This window comes from Lepus europaeus, chromosome 10, assembly GCF_033115175.1.
Source record: "Lepus europaeus isolate LE1 chromosome 10, mLepTim1.pri, whole genome shotgun sequence".
NCBI lineage: Eukaryota > Metazoa > Chordata > Mammalia > Lagomorpha > Leporidae > Lepus > Lepus europaeus.
The window spans coordinates 20,492,327-20,510,180 of NC_084836.1; the positions used below are offsets into that span (position 1 = coordinate 20,492,327).

At 36.0% G+C, this 17,854-nt stretch overlaps 1 protein-coding gene across 5 annotated transcripts in view; it reads right to left on the reverse strand.

The window, feature by feature from the left end:
- Nucleotides 1-456: 456 nt before the first annotated feature.
- SCYL2 (SCY1 like pseudokinase 2) overlaps nt 457-17,854 on the reverse strand; it is a 64,391-nt gene continuing 46,993 nt past the window's right edge. For 4 of the 5 annotated variants that reach the window (XM_062203064.1, XM_062203062.1, XM_062203065.1 and 1 more), the window contains exons 12-18: nt 14,902-15,034; nt 12,620-12,738; nt 7,833-7,933; nt 6,464-6,539; nt 6,246-6,341; nt 4,369-4,488; nt 457-2,097 (exon numbers count right to left, since the gene is read on the reverse strand). In XM_062203064.1, the coding sequence (XP_062059048.1) occupies nt 1,456-2,097; nt 4,369-4,488; nt 6,246-6,341; nt 6,464-6,539; nt 7,833-7,933; nt 12,620-12,738; nt 14,902-15,034 (1,287 nt within the window). In that variant the 3' untranslated portion in view covers nt 457-1,455. The remainder of the gene's footprint in view (nt 2,098-4,368; nt 4,489-6,245; nt 6,342-6,463; nt 6,540-7,832; nt 7,934-12,619; nt 12,739-14,901; nt 15,035-17,854) is intronic. The other variant, XM_062203066.1, reaches the window with a different exon arrangement.

The window sequence follows — 17,854 nt, forward strand, 5'->3', positions numbered from 1 at the left end:
ATTCAATGAATAAGCTTAGGACCAGCACATTGAATTTCATACGGTTTATTTAAATGATTGCTGGTTCCAGATAATTAAAAACCACAAATTATATGGCAGCAACTGTAAGACACATTTAGTTCTTTAAAAGATAGTTTTAAAGTTATCACATAATGGTGGAATATAACTTTAAAAAATACAAATGACATTTATAGCGTAAGGCTATGTGGTTGAATAATCAGCAAATTAAAGAAAAAAACATCAGAGAAAGATTTTGAAAAGCGAAGCATGTTTCCTGTTAAGAGAATGTATTCTTTCCTTTCTAAAAATAGGTAATTAAAATACATTAAAATGCCTGAACAAAATGTTCCTGAAATTCCTAGAAAAGAAAGAATTAAATTTCCATAGCAGTAATTGATTTCAGACTATCACAGCAAGCCAAAAATTAATCTGTTGGTAGCCAGAAGATGTAACTGCTCACTTTTAGAGAATTTTATTACATTTGAAACAATACAGTAGAATTCTCAAAAGTTTACTCATTAAATATAGTTTAATTCTTACAAATCTCCTTTTGAAAATGTAATTTGTATATGGCGCAACCTCAGAAGTTTGAATTCAAAATGAAATCTGAAGGCAATAGCCAGGGAAATTACATCAGAGTGCTTTGTCAAATATCTGTACAAATAAGTACATACTTCTGTGATACAGTAGGAAAAAGGTGATTCTAAATATATCCAAGTAAATGCAGAAAAATACATTACAATTTGAGGCAGATCATGCTAAAATATAATTTACAATGATTAGTTTGCATTTAAGATGGTTAATGATGCTTTTTAAACCAATGAAATCAAGGAAGCTAAGTTTTGCAATATTTGCTCAGTCTTTCATAGTTAACATTAGTTCATCTGATGAAAAGCAAATAAAATTGGAAAAAGTCAAAGACCTGATCCTTCTCTTTATGCTTATTATTTTCTTACTCGGTCATACTAAATGCAAACAAATAAGTACAGCATCAAGATTTTTCACATGTTAAAATGAAGACCAACGACTTGTGAAGACAGACTGTGTACCATGTAGTAAGTACATACATAACAGATATGCTTGCAGTTACAATCAACTCAATTTTTTAAATAACATCAAGATTTACAAGCCAAAATAAACATTTGATTTAAAAATTCTGCTATTCAAGATAACTTAGTTGATCTTTTTTTCTCTTTGAGATTGGTAGGAGTTGAGTCTTTAAAAACCTGAAGAGGAACTGCTAAGAGGAAATAAATCCTCAATGCTTTAAAAAACTCAACTAGGTAGGAGTCCATACAGTTACTATGCTGGCTGGCATGGAAAAAGGTGTTCTCTGCCACAGAACCATTCACTTTCCCTCAGACGTACTTCCTTCAAGCCATCTATACAATGATGTAAATCAGCTCACCCATGATTAAAATTGAAGTAACCCTTCAAAAATAGAAGCAAGACACCTCACCCAAAAAGATCTTTTAAATCATTGCTACCTGAACTGCTATTAGTCATAGTAGTTGGTGGCTGTGCAAAGTTCTGTGGATTAAAAAAAGGATTACCCTGCATACCAAAGGCAGATTGTCCTATCATGTTCATCTGCGTCCCCATTACTGAGCTGCCCATACCTGCAGAAACTTGAGGAGGAACAAACTGATTAAGCCACTGATTAGGTTTCTGTTGTGATAGTTGGTTCATGCTAACTTTGGGTTGCTGAGGACCAAAGAGATTATTAAGGGCAGACATATCTGTAGGTCTTTGTTGGATTTGTTGGGTCTGCTTCACACCAGCAGCAAGAGGAACACTCAAATCACTGAGGCTTGGAAAAGTGGGAGCCATCTTGGTCACTCCACATGTGCTTGGATTGCTGAAGAAGTTCTGGTTTGTATTGACCGGCATGCTGAATCCTGAAGTCTGAAAGCCCATGTTGGCATTTAGGCCATTTGTCAAATTTCTTTTTGTATTATCAATTGGTGTAGAAAACTTCATCCTTCCCGTGTAAGGAACAGAAGTGAAAGTACTTGAAGCAGACACTTTAGGGGTACCAATAGAAAGGCTGGTCAAAGATGACATATTATCCATCAAAGTATCTGTCAAGTCCTTAGTCTGAAAAACATGAGAGAATTACTTTATCTCTAAGAAATCCAAATTATTTTAAAAAACATTTGACAGATTAAATTATAAAGGAAAAATTTTAAATTGAGCTAAATGGTCTACCCCAAATCAGCCATCTAGTCTACAGGGCAAATAAAGCTTGCAACCTATTTTTGTATGGTTTTTACAAATGAACATTTCCAACTAATTTCATGATAGGGAACACTAACTTCAAATTCCAGTTAAACAAAATGTTATTTCCTCCAAAACAGAATTGCTTTCTTCTCATTAGTATTTGTATTATAAAAGATGATTTTTATATTTAGAATTTTATCAAAATTTTATGGGAATTTTTTTCTCTATTCTTTCATGAGGGTTTTTCAAAGTTCAAGGAATACATGCATTATGAATAAACTGCATGGTTTTCAAAACTTTTTGCACAAAAATAAGTATCTTTCAACTCTATTTTCTCACAAACTTTTTTTTTTTTTTTGACAGGCAGAGTTAGACAGTGAGAGAGACAGAGAGAAAGGTCTTCCTTTTTCCTTTGGTTCACCCCACAATGGCCGCTACAGCCGGCATGTTGCAGCCAACATGGTTCCGTTGGTTCACTCCCCAAATGGCTGCTATGGCTGGCGCTGCACCGATCTGAAGCCAGGAGCCAGGTGCTTCCTCCTGGTCTCCCATGTGGGTGCAGGGCCCAAGCACTTGGGCCATCCTCCACTGCACTCCCGGGCCACAGCAGAGAGCTGGACTGGAAGAGGAGCAACTGGGACAGGACCAGCGCCCCAACCAGGACTAGAACCCAGGGTGCAAGCTGCAGGCGGAGGATTAGCCTAGTGAACCGCAGCACAGGCCTCTCACAAGCATTTCAAAGTTCCTTCATATTAAGTACTTCTAAAATATTCTTGATTTTGCCTCTTGGCCTGCAAAGACTGCACACCCCATACCCCTACTCAGAGGATGAGTTTATTAAAATGGTAACAAAAAATAATTTAAAAATTTTAAGATAAAAATATTTCTGAAATCAATAAGAATGTAAACTTTCTGAAGGAGGGCTTTAACTCACTGCAATAACATCAGGGCCTAAACTAGGACTTGGAACACAATAGGAAATAAATTCATGTACATACACCTTCCTAAATCAAGGTCATGCATATACCCCTTCCTAAAACAAGCTACAAATTTATCTGTAATTGGAAAAACAAAAATAGAAAATTATTTCTAGGTCAAAACCACTTAAGAGCATGAATATAATATTCCTGATCCCTTCTAAGTGAACAAAGTTTAATTAGTGCCCAATCTTTAAAAAAAAAAAGCCCTCTTATGCATCCAGTTTCCTCTTCATTGGTAACAAGCACTATTATGAAACATTATATACGTTAGGCAGGTTATGGAGGAGCTGTTAAAAAAATCCTTCATGCTCATGCTTCTTAGAAATTATAAATTATTTATTTATTTTTAAAACTGAAATGATGGCCGGCGCCATGGCTCACTTGGTTGGTCCTCCACCTGTGACGCCGGCATCCCATATGGGCACCAGGTTCTAGTCCCGGTTGCTCCTCTTCCAGACCAGCTCTCTGCTGTGGCCTGGGAGGGCAGTGGAAGATGGCCCAAGTGCTTGGGCCCTGCACCCACATGGAAGACCAGGAGGAAACACCTGTCTCCTGGCTTCAGATTGGCGCAGCGCCGGCTGTAGCAGCCATTTGGAGAGTGAACCAACAGAGGGAAGACCTTTCTCTCTGTCTCTCTCTCTCACTGTCTATAACTCTACCTGTCAAAAAAAAAAAAAAAAAAAAAAAAAAAACCCTGAAATGACATTAACATTCTTTTTTTTTAAAATTTATTTGAAAGTCAGAGTTACACAGAGAGAAGAGAGGCAGAAAGAGAACGAGAGCGAGAGCGAGAGTCTTCCATCCGCTGGATCACTCCCCAATTGGCCGCAACAGACGGAGCTGCACCAATCCGAAGCCAGGAGCCAGGTGCTTCTTCCAGGTCTCCCACGTGGGTGCAGGGACCCAAGGACTTGGGCCATTTTCTACTGCTTCCGCAGGCCACAGCAGAGAGCTGGATCGGAAGTGGAGCAGCCAGGTCCTGAACCAGCGCCCATATGGGATGCCGGCTCCCCAGGCCAGGGCGTTAACCCACTGTGCCACAGTACCAGCCCCACAAATTATTTTTTGAAATATATTTTTATGTAAACTAGCAGTAGACTAAGTTCCACACTACCTAACCCCTTAACAGTTCTATACTTGAAATTATGCAAAAAAAATTAACTCTGACCTGTTTAACTGGAGCAATAGGTGTGTGCACTTGCGGTTTAAGAGGCTGCTGGCTTTTCAACTTCTGTGCTTGCTCTTGTTCTTTTGCTAATTTTTGTTTTTCTTCAAGTGTAAGTGATACCTGTAAACAAAATAAAGCAAAATAATCAATTTTATAATTCCACTGTAAAACAAAAATATCTTTTTGGGTAAAATATATCTTGATATTTTAGTGATACTACTTCAATATAAAACAAACTATGCCAGCCATAAATCAAGTTACATCACAAATTACTATAAGGTTTAACTTAAGGTAAAAACTCATAGGAACTGTGCTAAAACATTTCCAGTACGAAAACTATTATTATTTTAAAATCATTCATTAGAATAATTTTTCCAGATAATATGATTAAGTGATTTCATTCTATTAAATTGGAAAATCTAATTCAACTTTAATTTCACTCCAAAATTATATTAAAAATTCATAAACATCTAAAAATAATTAAACATTGTTTCATACCTTAATGTCTGCATCAAATTCACTATTTATCTTTAGTTTTATTAGTTTTGCTAAACTATAAGCTCACAATATATTCTCTTAGAATTCTGGAAAATATTATGTCCAGTAGTCCCTTGGCCTCATATTTCTAAATGAGAAGAATGTCCTCAGCAGATGCTGAAAATTGACTTAAATACTTTTTATATTAAATGTTAACCAAGGTTAAGCCACTGCCTGCAACACAAGCATCCCATATGGGTGCTGGTTCAAGTCTCGGCTGCTACACTTCTGGTCCACCTCCCTGCTAGTGTGAATTGGAAAGCGGTAGAAGATGGCCCAAGTTCTTGGGTCCCTGTATCCATGTGGGAGACCTGGATGAGGCTCTTGGCTTTGGCCTGGCCCAGCCCTGGCTGTTGTGGCTATTTGGGGAATGAACTAGGGGATAGAAGATCCCTCTCTTTCTCTCTCTCTCTCTCTCTCTCTCTCCTTTCTCCCTGTCTCTGTAACTGCCTCTCAAAAAACAAAATAAATCTTTAAATGCTAACCAAAAGTCCAACAGGAAAATATCATTGTATAGTTTATTATTCAAAATCAGAGGGAGAGCAAAATATTAACAAGAAATAAAGAAGAAAAAAATGTGTTCAGATTTTTCATCTACCAGTGAGATGAAATCAAATGTATTTTGAAAATCCTCTTTAAAGCACTGTTGGGTCTATCAGTAGTAAGTGATCGATATCACATATCTCACATAAACCAAGCAGGGTACATCATTATTTCTACAGTATTCCCCCTTAAGACACAGAAACTTAATCTGATTATGTGAAAACCTCGGACAAATTCAATTTGAAGGACATGCTGCCAAATTCTTCAGAAATAAAGAGGTTAAATTTATGGCTGACCATATAATTTAAAATTGCTGACCATGGAAATGAAAGGAAAGAGACATGAGGTTGTTAGTCTCAAAAACAATAGAAAAAGTTTGGAACTCAAACCATTGGGAATATAGTTGAGTAAGCAGGACAGAAATCAAAATACTGAAGAGCCAGCAATAACTGGGGAGTACCCAAGGTAGATGGACTGCATAAATCTACAGTGGAAACCATCCATACAGGAACTGAGGCAGAGATGGACACAGAAGAATTTTTCATGGGGTGTGACAAGTACAAGAGAAAAGACGAGAGAGTCAGACATCTAGAAGTATTACCCCATGGAAGGATATGTAATAAGGAAGCTAAAATTCTTAAAAATGCTTATTCTCAACATGAGATGTTTCATTTATAAGAATTTCATAATTTTAGAATGTTTCTTAAGACACTAACTAGTACTTACCAACAAAAAATGTGGATTATAAGTAATCCTACAATATAAATGAAGAGTACTAAAAGAATAAACAAACTCACTTTTTTATGTTTATTCTGCAGCGTATCCTCTTTATTTTCTGATTCACCACCAGTCAGAAAGTCTGCTCCAATGTTGTTAAAAACCTTGTCGATCTGCTGAAATAGAAAAAAAATCAGTTGTTTCAATAGATTTCATAAAATTGTGATTTTATTGCTTAAAATGAAAAGATCTCCAAATAAAATACATTTTCACTTTCTACAAAAATTAAATATCTTACCTGATTCCCAATATTTGTAATATTTGTTACTTTTGATTCCTCAGAAGCATTCATTTGATTTCCTATGTCCAAAGATCTGCAAGAAAATTGAATTATGACAAAAATAAATGTATTTTTTTAAAAAAATTGTATTAAAAATTGTTTATCTACATGGAAGTTACTTGAACCCAAATAAACTGAGAATTCCTTCTTTAAGGACAGTCATCCTTTCCATTATTTTCTATTAGTAATGTGCTCGCTCAAAAGATAACATTTTTAAGACCTTTTTTATAATTCTATATTTGAGATTCACTGGAGAATTTTCTCAGGGTATCATAAAATCAAGCAGACATGCCTCTTGTTGTCAAATAGCTTACTATCTCACTGAGAGTGAGATTTTATATGAGGAACCTAAGTGATTAGGTTCAGAATCTTTGATATTAACAATAAATGCTAAAATCACTGTGAAGTATGCCAGATCTGCCTTGAAAAATAGGTAGGATTTAGATAAAGCAAAAGGTAAGGTCCATTTCCCCCATCAAAATTTTGTTTCAGCCTTTAATAGACATTTAAGACTTTTTTTTTCTGGGCTCTTATGTTAAGACAAATTATTAAGCATCACATTCATATATACCACAGAATAACTTAGAGCATACAAAGGACTATTTCACCTGCTTCTTCAGTATGTGTTTTTATTTCCATAAAGTCTTCATGTTACCTTGGGTATAAGCATAAGCTTGTATTGAGGACTTTGTTCATGATCGATAGCAATTTACTGATTTTCAGACATCTCTGGTTCAAGATTAAATGTCAGCTGGTAACCTAAATTCATATGTCTGCTCTGGGGCAAAAACTAAAGTGGAGTTCAGATTCCAATAAACTAGCACTATCCAGTGCATAATTTCTACATTTTCTTTCCTCCTTTAAGTTCTAGTGTTTTAAAAATAATTAAATTCTCCCTAAAAATAGAGGTGACTCCTGTGGCAGTGTATATGAAATTAATGCTCTGACAGTGTTTCTGGAGTTAGACAAAGGAAAAGAGCAAAAAAATCAAAACACAATGGGTTCACAGATTTGAAAATATTTACAAGTGGTACTTTTGGTGTTCAGCAACTACAGTGGCAGTGGCTAAGGTCGATGAGGAATTTTTCTCAGAAACTGAATTTTCCTTAGCAGAGAAAATGTGAAGATTCTATCATATTTTACTTTTATACTCAGAAGTTAAATTAGATTTTCATTAATAATCTATTTTTACTTAAAATTATTCACATGTTTTACACATGGAAAAATTAAAGTCCGGTGATTTTTTTATTCCATTTTCTAGAAAATCAGTTATGAGAGAATTTTAATCTCACTCTGACATTGTGCAACTCATTTATAATCTACTTACTTCTGCTGTTCTTGCATTATATGAAGTTGCTCCAGTTTAGTCTTATGTTCAGATTCCAATCTATTAAGCATTTCTTTTATGACAGAAATGAAAGAATTGAACTGTAGAGTAAGAAATTAATATGATTATGACAGTTCATGTTATCAGTAAATGTAATCAAGAGACTTCAGTGAGTTATCATAATAATCTTTACCAACATAACAGGATCCTCTCAGAGTCAATGTCTCAAAAAAGACCGTATAAACTCAGCATATCATAGCAAGCTTTCACAATGCCTTTATATAGTGGTGATGGAATAATTATGGCTTTTAAGCTCCAGAAAACAGGTCTCCATGAAGTTTATACCCTGAGTTGTGTAACAGCTTTATTCAGGAGTTCTATATAAGCTTACCCTCAGAAGGTGTATACTGATTTTTCTAGGATAATCCAAAACTGAACACCTGAATTTATGCCCACCTAGAAACAATCCATTTAATAATGCATAGGAAATTCCTTTTTATTTGTTATAAAAATTACATGTTCAGCTAAAGTAAATCTTGTTTCCTGAAAAGTTGGTAGAAATATTAGATGTACAAAATCTAATTTTTAAATAATTAAATTTCAGAAGTATATATAACTTTACATCACAACATAATTTAAAGTCTGGTTAAACTTTGGTTAGTTTCTGATGATTGTTATGGTACTTCAGGATCATTGTAAACAATTTATTTCAATAACACCAGATAGTATAGTGAAGATTCTAGAAAACCACTTTCCTCCTTTCCCCAAATCTTGTAACTACACCTTTATGCTACCTACCCATACACACATACTATTTTACTAATCCTTACAACTCTTCAAAGTAGGCTTATTACTTTTGTTTTTCAAATGAGGAAACTTGGGCTCAGTAAGAGGCAAACCAAGATCTTCGGGGATCCTAACTAGTACAGAAGCACTAACTGCCACAGAAGTTAAGTGTGTCCCTACATCCTGTGCTCTCTTAGGCTACATTACACTGAAGCTTCTTCATATTATCATGAGAATGACAAATGATAGATTTCCTTAGTCATTTACCATGATCTTCTGTTAAGTAGGCTTTTAAATTTTTTGATTAGTGTGTAACATAGTAACAGGAAAGTAAACATACAAGGGCATAGCTCAGAAATTTCACACACTGAATATACCCAATGTAACTAGCAATGAGATGGAGAAACAGAACTTTATCTGTACCCCAAAAGCTTCCTTCTGTCCCCTCATCCAGTTGTTAGTTCACAGCCTCATACCCTATGGATAAACACTATTTTACTAGGCAGCATGGATTAGTTTAGACTGTTTTTGTACTTTATATAAGTAGAATCATTTGGTAGATCCTCTTCTATGCCTGGCTTCATGTGCTCAACATTTTGACTGCGAGATTCACCTATATGTTGCATGTAGTTTATACAGAAAAGCTAACATGATAGGCTTGAACTGCTATCCTTGGAAAAAAACTGCTTACCAAGGTTGGCCTTTGGCTGGTGTCTGGGAACCTGGATTTCAGGAAAGTTCCCATTATTAACTCACTGCGCCTAAACTGTACAAAGAGGGCATTCTATGCTGAACACCTGCTTTCCTTCTGTGAGTCTGGAATTTGAGCACATGCCAGACAGAAAGTGCTACTTGATCAGCCTTCAATAAAAACTTCGAGTACTGAGTCTCCAATGAGTTTCCCTGGTCAGCAATACTTCACACGTACTGTCATAACTCACTGCTGGGGAAAGTAAGCACAACCTGTGTGATTCCACAAGTCCTCTCCGGAAGCCTGTGTTTAGCTTCCCCTAGATTTTGTCCTATGAACCTTTTCCCTTTCCCAATTTTGTTTTTTCTAAGATTTGTCTATTTGATTTTTTAAAAAAGATTTATTTATCTGAAACAGTTACAGAAAGAGAGGGTTACACACACATGACCAGGTCTGGGCCATGCTGAAGCCAGGAGCTAGGAACTCCATCCTGGTTTCTCATATGGATGGCAGTGGCCCAAGTCCTTGGGTCATTGTCTGCTGCATTTTCCAGGCACAGCAGCAGGAAGCTCTATGGGAAACCCAGCAGCTGGGACTCACACCAGCACTCCGATATGGGATGCACTGTAAGTGGCAGCTTAACACACTGCACCACAATGCCGGCCCCAAGATTTTGTTTTAGATTCTTCCACCTAAGAAATCAATGCCATGGGTATGACTATATGCTGAGTCCTGTGAGTCTTCCTACAGAATCATTCTATCTGGGAGTGATCTTAGGAAGCCCACAAACACAAGTTATAGATAATTCAGTGTGATCGCTACATGGTATTGGCTAGTTTTTTAATCAAATGCTAAAGTCACATTTCCCTAAGTTATTTTATCTTTTTTTATCTAATGCATACTATACTTAATTTGTTTTAAATGAGAGCTGACAGAAGAGGAAATTCTTAAATTAGGAACTTGGACCATGAAATAAACAGGAAAGCAGAACATACCCATGCTAAACTGCCGTCAAATAGAAGATAGGAATTAAAGTATTTCTGTTGACAGAAATAGGTCCTAAAAAACAAATCACAGGGGCCGGTGCTGTGGCGTACTGGGTAAAGCCACCATCTGCAAGTGCCAGCATCCCATATGGGCACCGGTTTGAGTCCCGGCTGCTCCATTTCTGATCCAGCTCTCTGCTATGGACTGGGAAAGCAGTAGAAGATGGCCCAACTCCTTGGGCCCCTGCACCCACGTGGGAGACCTGGAAGACGCTCCAGGCTCCTGGCTTTGGATTGGCGCAGCTCTAGCCATTGCGGCCATTTGGGGAGTGAACCAGCGGATGGAAGACCTCTCTCTCTCTCTGCCTCTCCTTCTCTCTCTGTGTAACTCTGACTTTCAAATAAATAAATAAATCTTTTTAAAAAACAATAAATCATAAAGCTGGAGGAAAAAACCCACAAGATTGTAAGTGGCCTTATGTATCCTAAAGTATACATTTGGGAATATTAAAAAACATCTTAAATCAGAAACAGGAGAACTAAGAACATAAATAACAAAAAGTTTACGGGTTTTCTAGACCTATTATCCTATTCCTTTCTAATATTCACTCTCTCTCATCCCATCCTTGCCATCCAAGAAACTTTTCCAGAGACTTACCCTCCAACTTCAAATTAAATGTTGGATCTGATCAATTTTACCAATTTCTCTACCTTCAAAACTTCACTCACTTAGCACTCTCCCCAGTGCCAAAAGCTCTCCTGCTAAACTCAAGTTTGTGAACAAAAATAGCTTGCTATTAATGTTATTGAGCACTGCCTAAAATAGTCCCTAACAACATGGCGCCTGGAGGATGTTCGGGGGGGCGTGTCTGCGGCCGCTGCGGTTAAGCCACCTGCAGGGATAGGTCCGCTTTAGTTCCGGACACGTGGACAGTGTATGATCCCTATATTCCCCTGTGCATGGTCCACCCATGCCTGCATGACCTATTCGCTGACTGGCTCCCCTACTGCGCATGTCTTTTGTAAACTTTATAAGCCTGTACACTTCTTCAATAAAGTAGTTCCTGCTTCGACAGAACTCATGGGTTCTTGCTGCGGTGTGCTTGACCCGTCGACCTTACCTCTCCTGTTTGCCTTGTCAGGGAGTGCTTGTATGTCCCTTGCTGGTCAGGGGCTAGCCTCAGGCTTAAAACCTCACTACTCTGAGACTCAAATTTTCTCTCAATTCAGTGAATATTTTTGTTTCTGGCACTGCATTAAAGACTGAAGTTATAATGAAAATAAACTATAATAACCTACCCTTCAGAAGTTTATAACCTTCAGGAACATTAAGTTCATAGCTACTACAACTACAACAAAAGAGTATACAAAGAGAGAATTCTGTGACAATTATTGAACATATAAACCTTTCACTCAAACATTTAGCACATCTTGAAAGTTTAAACAACTAAAGCAGACAAAGCACTTAAAGTCTACCTGTTCTAGTCTCAATTTATCCTTCTCCCATTATTCCTCTATTGTGTTATATATTTAGCTCCCAAACTAAATTATCCCTTGCCTATGGCAGGTAAACTTAAAAAGGTCCCCAATTGTTTTCCCCTTCTTCTTGTCATCCTATGAAAGATAAGAATTAACTATCTTTAAGGGCAGGTGGGACCTGTCACTTAGTTCTAACATAAGCAATAGAAAATGGCAAAGAAAATATAGTATCATTTCCTTGATTATATTACAATGTTGGCATTCAGTTAACAGACAGCTAAGGAACTAGGCCCTCAGTCCAACAGCCCAAAAAGAAGAACTAAGGCCCTGAAATCCAGTAGGCCAAAAGGAACTGAATCCTGCTGACAACCAGGTAAGTGAGCTCAGAAGCAATCATTCCTCTACTGAGCCTTCAGATGAGTCCACAGGTCCTGATGCAGCATTGCAGGAAGACCTAAGCAGAGAATACAACTAAACTGTGTCCTGGCTTGCCTAACCTACAGATAGCACATGATAATAAACACATGTTGCTTTAAAACACTAAATTTGTGTAGTAATAAATAATGAATATACTCCCAAAACACATTCTGTAACTTTGTTGTCTGTTCCCAGCCACAAATTTAAAGTGATCCCAAATACTATACATATTTGAACCTCCTGCTCATTACTGTGTCTCCATTAGGTCTTTAATAATCTACCCTTCTACACCACATACTTCCTTCATTTAACTCTGTGGTATATTATTTCTTTGTTTTAATACTCTTTATATGTAATATATTTATATATTTAATGCCAAGAAAACAGCAAGCTAAATAAATTGAATAAATATAAAAAAATACTCCTACCTGATTAAGATTAAGATTATTTTCAATGCTTAGGGGAATCAGATGAGGCAATACTTTTCCAGCAAGCTGCTCTTTGGTGATTCCCAGCTTCTTATGAGTAAAAGTACATTTGTAAATCCCTGATAGGAAAGAATGTGACAAATTTTAAAAGTTCACAGAAATCATGAAAACAGGGTATCTATATGAAATCTGTTAATAATCAATGTAGTACAATTTTTTTCTGAGTGCCTAGAATAAGGATGTTCTTAGATACAGATCAGAATGATGTCAGCTTTATAGTCTAGTTTTACATACTATGACATATATTCTATATTGGGTTTATGGTACATTAACTGATAAATACAACATTAAAAAACTTATCAGAACCAGAGTCAGTTCTTAAGAGTGACAGCATAAGGTTATGGAAATGTTCCTCTATCCTAAATACATCAAAATATGTATTTCAGATCTCATATTCAAACTTGATGAATCTATTCCCAAGTGTATAAGTACAAGTACATTGAAAGCATAGGCCCCACACCTATATTCACTTCTTCAGTATATCAAACTTGACATTGTAACTTAATTTAATATCCATAATCTTTTCCTAAGTCTATTTACTTGCATGTTACATACATATATTTCCCAAGGCCTTCATTTGCTAAATTAAGCACATTTGCTCCCATTCTCTGAATATATTTGTGTTTTGTATATAATTTTTGTATATAAGTTTTAGAACACACTAACACCTATTATTCTGATAATGTAGGTAAAGATTATTTACCCAGAGAGTAACTTTATTGAGCATCTACTAAATGGCTATTTTCTGGGCATTCTGCTCAATACTTTCCCTTCATTTGTTTCACTGAATTCTCAAAATAATCTCATAATGATGTTACTTTCACTCTCATTTAATAAATGAAGAAACTTTGAAAAGTTACCCCAGGAACTGAGAGAGTCAAAAGTTGAGCCAGGGCTGTTTCTACATCAAACTTTTACTAAAGACACTAAACTTCCCTGAGCACAAAAGAGTCATATCATACCCTAAAAGTTCTATGTTTACAGAGGTCCACAATAAGTACTTGCTAACCATTTCTACAAATATTTATGGAGAGCTTTCTATATAGGCTGTGCACTAGAGATGTCATGAATATATGGATGAGGGCCGGCACTGTGGCGCAGTGGCTTAATCTTCTGCCTACAGTGCTGGCATCCCTTATGGGTGCCAGTTCTAGTCCCAGCTGCTTCTCTTCCAATCCAGCTCTCTGCCATGGCCTGGGAAAGCAGTGGAAGATGGTCTAAGTACTTGGGCCGTGCACCCACATGGGAGACACAAAGGAGGCTCCTGGCTTCAGATTGGCTCAGCTCCGGCCGTTGCGGTCATTTTGGGAGTGAACCAGCAGATGGAGGACCTTACTCTTCCTCTCACTGTCTATAACTCTACCTCTCAAATAAATAAACAAAACAAAATAAAATAAAATAAAGAATACATGGATGAGTAATACAGTTTCTCTTAAAAATTAACAAAGAATTTCAAATTTAATAAAAATGAACTTGCTAATGCTGTTGTAATTCTACTGATGTCTGTTTCAACACTATGACAGAGGCCTGGCATTTCTAGATCAGATTCCAATAAGATTAAGAATATAGAACAATTGCAAAGTTTTTTGACAGGGTAATTTATAATTACAGTAACAAGACAGAGTATGCCGCAAGGATATAAGCATATCACTTAGCAGTGACACATACTGGTTAAGATTTATACATATCTAAAAGTAAAAACCAGCTCTTCCTACTATTAGTTGTATGATTGTAAATAACTTCTCTCTCAGCTTCCTTGTTATCAACAGAAATAATAGTAGCTATACCTCATTGAATTTGGAGGAGGACAAAGTAAGATACAGAAAAAATACTTTGCCTTTTATACATAGAATACCAAACCAAACCAAACCAAACAAAAAAAAAAAAAAAAAATAGGGTTTACTACCAGACTAGAATCAGCATTTCAAATAGCTCTGTCTGCTTCTCTTGCTTTGTACCATTTTAGGGGAAAAACTATTGCAATATTTGTGAAACTAGGATTCCCAAATATCTTATTCCTTTGGAGATGTCAACACTCCACTGCTTTTGCTAAAACTAACACAAAGAGAAAAGCTGTATTTATAGCACTTATCCCATCATTCTTCAATTGCTGAACGCTACATACATGAAAGGAGAGTACAAAGGTTCTATAGTTTGAAAAATTCATTTGCATGACTGTAAAATGATAGAGTAGCATCAAATGACATTAAGTTTTCAGCTACCTAAAATTCCCATGAGGACCGCAGGTTCCTTGGATGGAATTTGTTGTAAGAAGGGTAGAATGTCATCAAGTACAAACCACTTATCCAAGTATTCCAAAATCTTTCCTAAGCACACTAATGAATTTACACGAACCTATTAAAAGAGGTAAATTGTATTAGTCATTAAGTCTTTGTAATCTAGAACAAAATATTTAAATGTAAACCTAATCTTCATATAGTTTTGAAGCTCTCATCTTTTATTAATATAGGAAATGCATTTATTTACTAACTTCCCTTACTTGTTTCAGAAAGAATTTATGATTGCTTCCCCAGGACATACACAGTTAGGTAAACATAAGGAGGAATGGCTTCAGTTTTGAAGCATTTAAATAAAGTAATTAGAATCTAAAAAGCTTTTACTATATATATATATGTGTGTGTGTGTGTGTTTAGTAAGAACACTTTTAGGGGAACACTTGAGCAATAAAGAGGACACTATTACCCCCATCAAGTAATCAGTTTCACTAGGATTCCTATTTTACTCTAACTTGTGTTCAATTCATTCTTAAATATTTTAACAAGTAGAATACATTTATATTTGTCTTTATACAGTTTCTATTTCTAAATATATCTTTAACATTGTTATTGAGACCTAACATTTAGAAGCTATTATCAAAATTATTCATTCAACTGTTTTGATAAATGTCACACCTTAGTTTTGTAGATGAATTTTGCTAAAACAGAGTATCTCTTTAAGTCAGAATCATAATAACAATAAAACCGAAACTTTAGTATTCAAAAAAATAAGAAAAGCAGAAAGTAATTTTTTTGGTTAAAAGTGCCATCTTTCTATAGGAAGAATTTTTCCATTTCCGAAAAATAAACTACAACTGTTTTCTGAAATTCAACAGAAGTGATTTTATAAATTTTAAAAGGTATCTGAATGTCTAACTTGTTCTCAGAATCAGTTATATAAAAGGAACTGCTGTGTTCTACTGAAATATATAAAAGAAACTGAAAATACTAGTATCATTTTATTTTATGATACATAAAGTACTATTCATAGAAGTTATGAATAAATATAGTTCTTAGAAAATTTTACCTCTTTGTAGAATTTATTTTTCTTTATGTTGAAGGAATAGTATTAAGATGCAATTCTAACTCAGGATTCATGTTTCAGGAATTTCCTAGTTAGAATTTTTTAACCTTAGAGATATAGGTCTATAAATGTAATTCAAGAATTCACATTGGCCACTCTCAAAGTAGGTAGGAGCACAGAAATACTATAGAAAATATACCTACAAAGTGATACATAAAACACAAATTCATTGAGTTACCACCCTACACACTTTCAGTACAACTCCTTGTAAACATAAATTTAAGTGCCAGTTAGCATCTTAAAAAGAGACATAAGCATCACCAGGCATTAATTCAGATCATTTGGGTATTTATGCTTCTCAACTCTACATACCCCTGCAACTAGAACATGTACTTTGAGAGAACATATGCTAAAATGTTTATGCTTCTAAAAAATAAAGTATGATTATAAGATTTTATACAGGGCATTGTGAAACCTGAATTTTCAGCTATATGTTAACTACTACCATTTCCATCAAAAATTACACAGAATTTTAGAGAAAATGACTGCATTTCAGATCTTTTTAACAATGATGAGGACAGAGACTAGGGGAGGTACAGTGCCCAAGACCACAGCACATCTAAGTAACAAAGTCAGAGTAAGAATTCAAGGTGAGGCCAGCATTGTGGCATAGTCAGTAAGCTGCCTGCCACCTGCGACGACGGTATCACATGGGGCACCAGTTTGTGTCCCGGCTGCTCCACTTCTTTTTTTTACTCATTTTCCATGGACATTTTTATTTATTTATTTATTTGAAAGGCAGAGTTACAGAGAGGCAGAGGCAGAGAGAGAGTAAGAGGTCTTCCATCTGCTGGTTCACTCCCCAGATGGCTACAACAGCCGAGACTATGTGGATCTGAAGCCAGGAGCCAGGAGCTTCTTCTAGGTCTCCCACGCGGGTGCAGGGGCCCACAGACTTGGGTATCCTCTACTGCTTTCCCAGGCCATAGCAAGAATGCTGGATAGGAAATGGAGCTGCCAGGATTCAAACCGGTGCCCATATAGGATGCTGGCACTGTAGGCAGCGGCTTTTCCCACCAACCACAGCACTGGCCCTACAGCTGCTCCAGTTCTGATATAGCACCCTCTTAATGGCCTGGGAAAAGCAGCAGAAGATGGCTCAAGGGCTTAGGCCACTGCCAACCATGTGGGAGACCTGGATGGAGTTCCAGGCTCCTGACTGTGGCCTGGCCCAGCCCCAGCTGTTGTGGCCAACTGGGGAGTGAACCAGTGGATGGAAGATCTCTCTCTGTCTCTCCTTCTCTCTTTGTAATTCTGACTTTGAAAAAAATTAGTAAGTCTTTAACAAAAAAGAATTCAACATTCTTGACTTCATTTCATGCTTCATATCATTTCAATAATACTTTTTTTTTTTTGGAGTTATGTTTTCCATCTCAGAGTCTGTCTACCAATAAACATGAATTAAAATAAATTAGATGGCTATAAGGTAAAACTGTACTGTTTAGATAATTCCATTAAATTATTAATATTAATTTTTATTTAAGTTCACATTCTACCATATAAAGACAGATGGGATCTCCAAAAGAACCAGAATCATAAAATGCAACTTTAATAACATGACAATTTTTCAAACATCAATATAAAGAACTGAATAGCAAGGGAAAACATTTCTCTCTCTTTTCTAAAGCTGCATTTGATGGGAATAGTCAATGTTACTTCTATATGTAACATTCACATGTTACTTCGATATATCCTTAATGATAGAGAAAAGGCTGGTGCATAATTATTGCTCTTAATGTCAGAAAATAAAAACTATGTTATTTATATATTTTACCTTTCTTGACTAATAAGTAATTTAGTGTAAAAATCTTATAT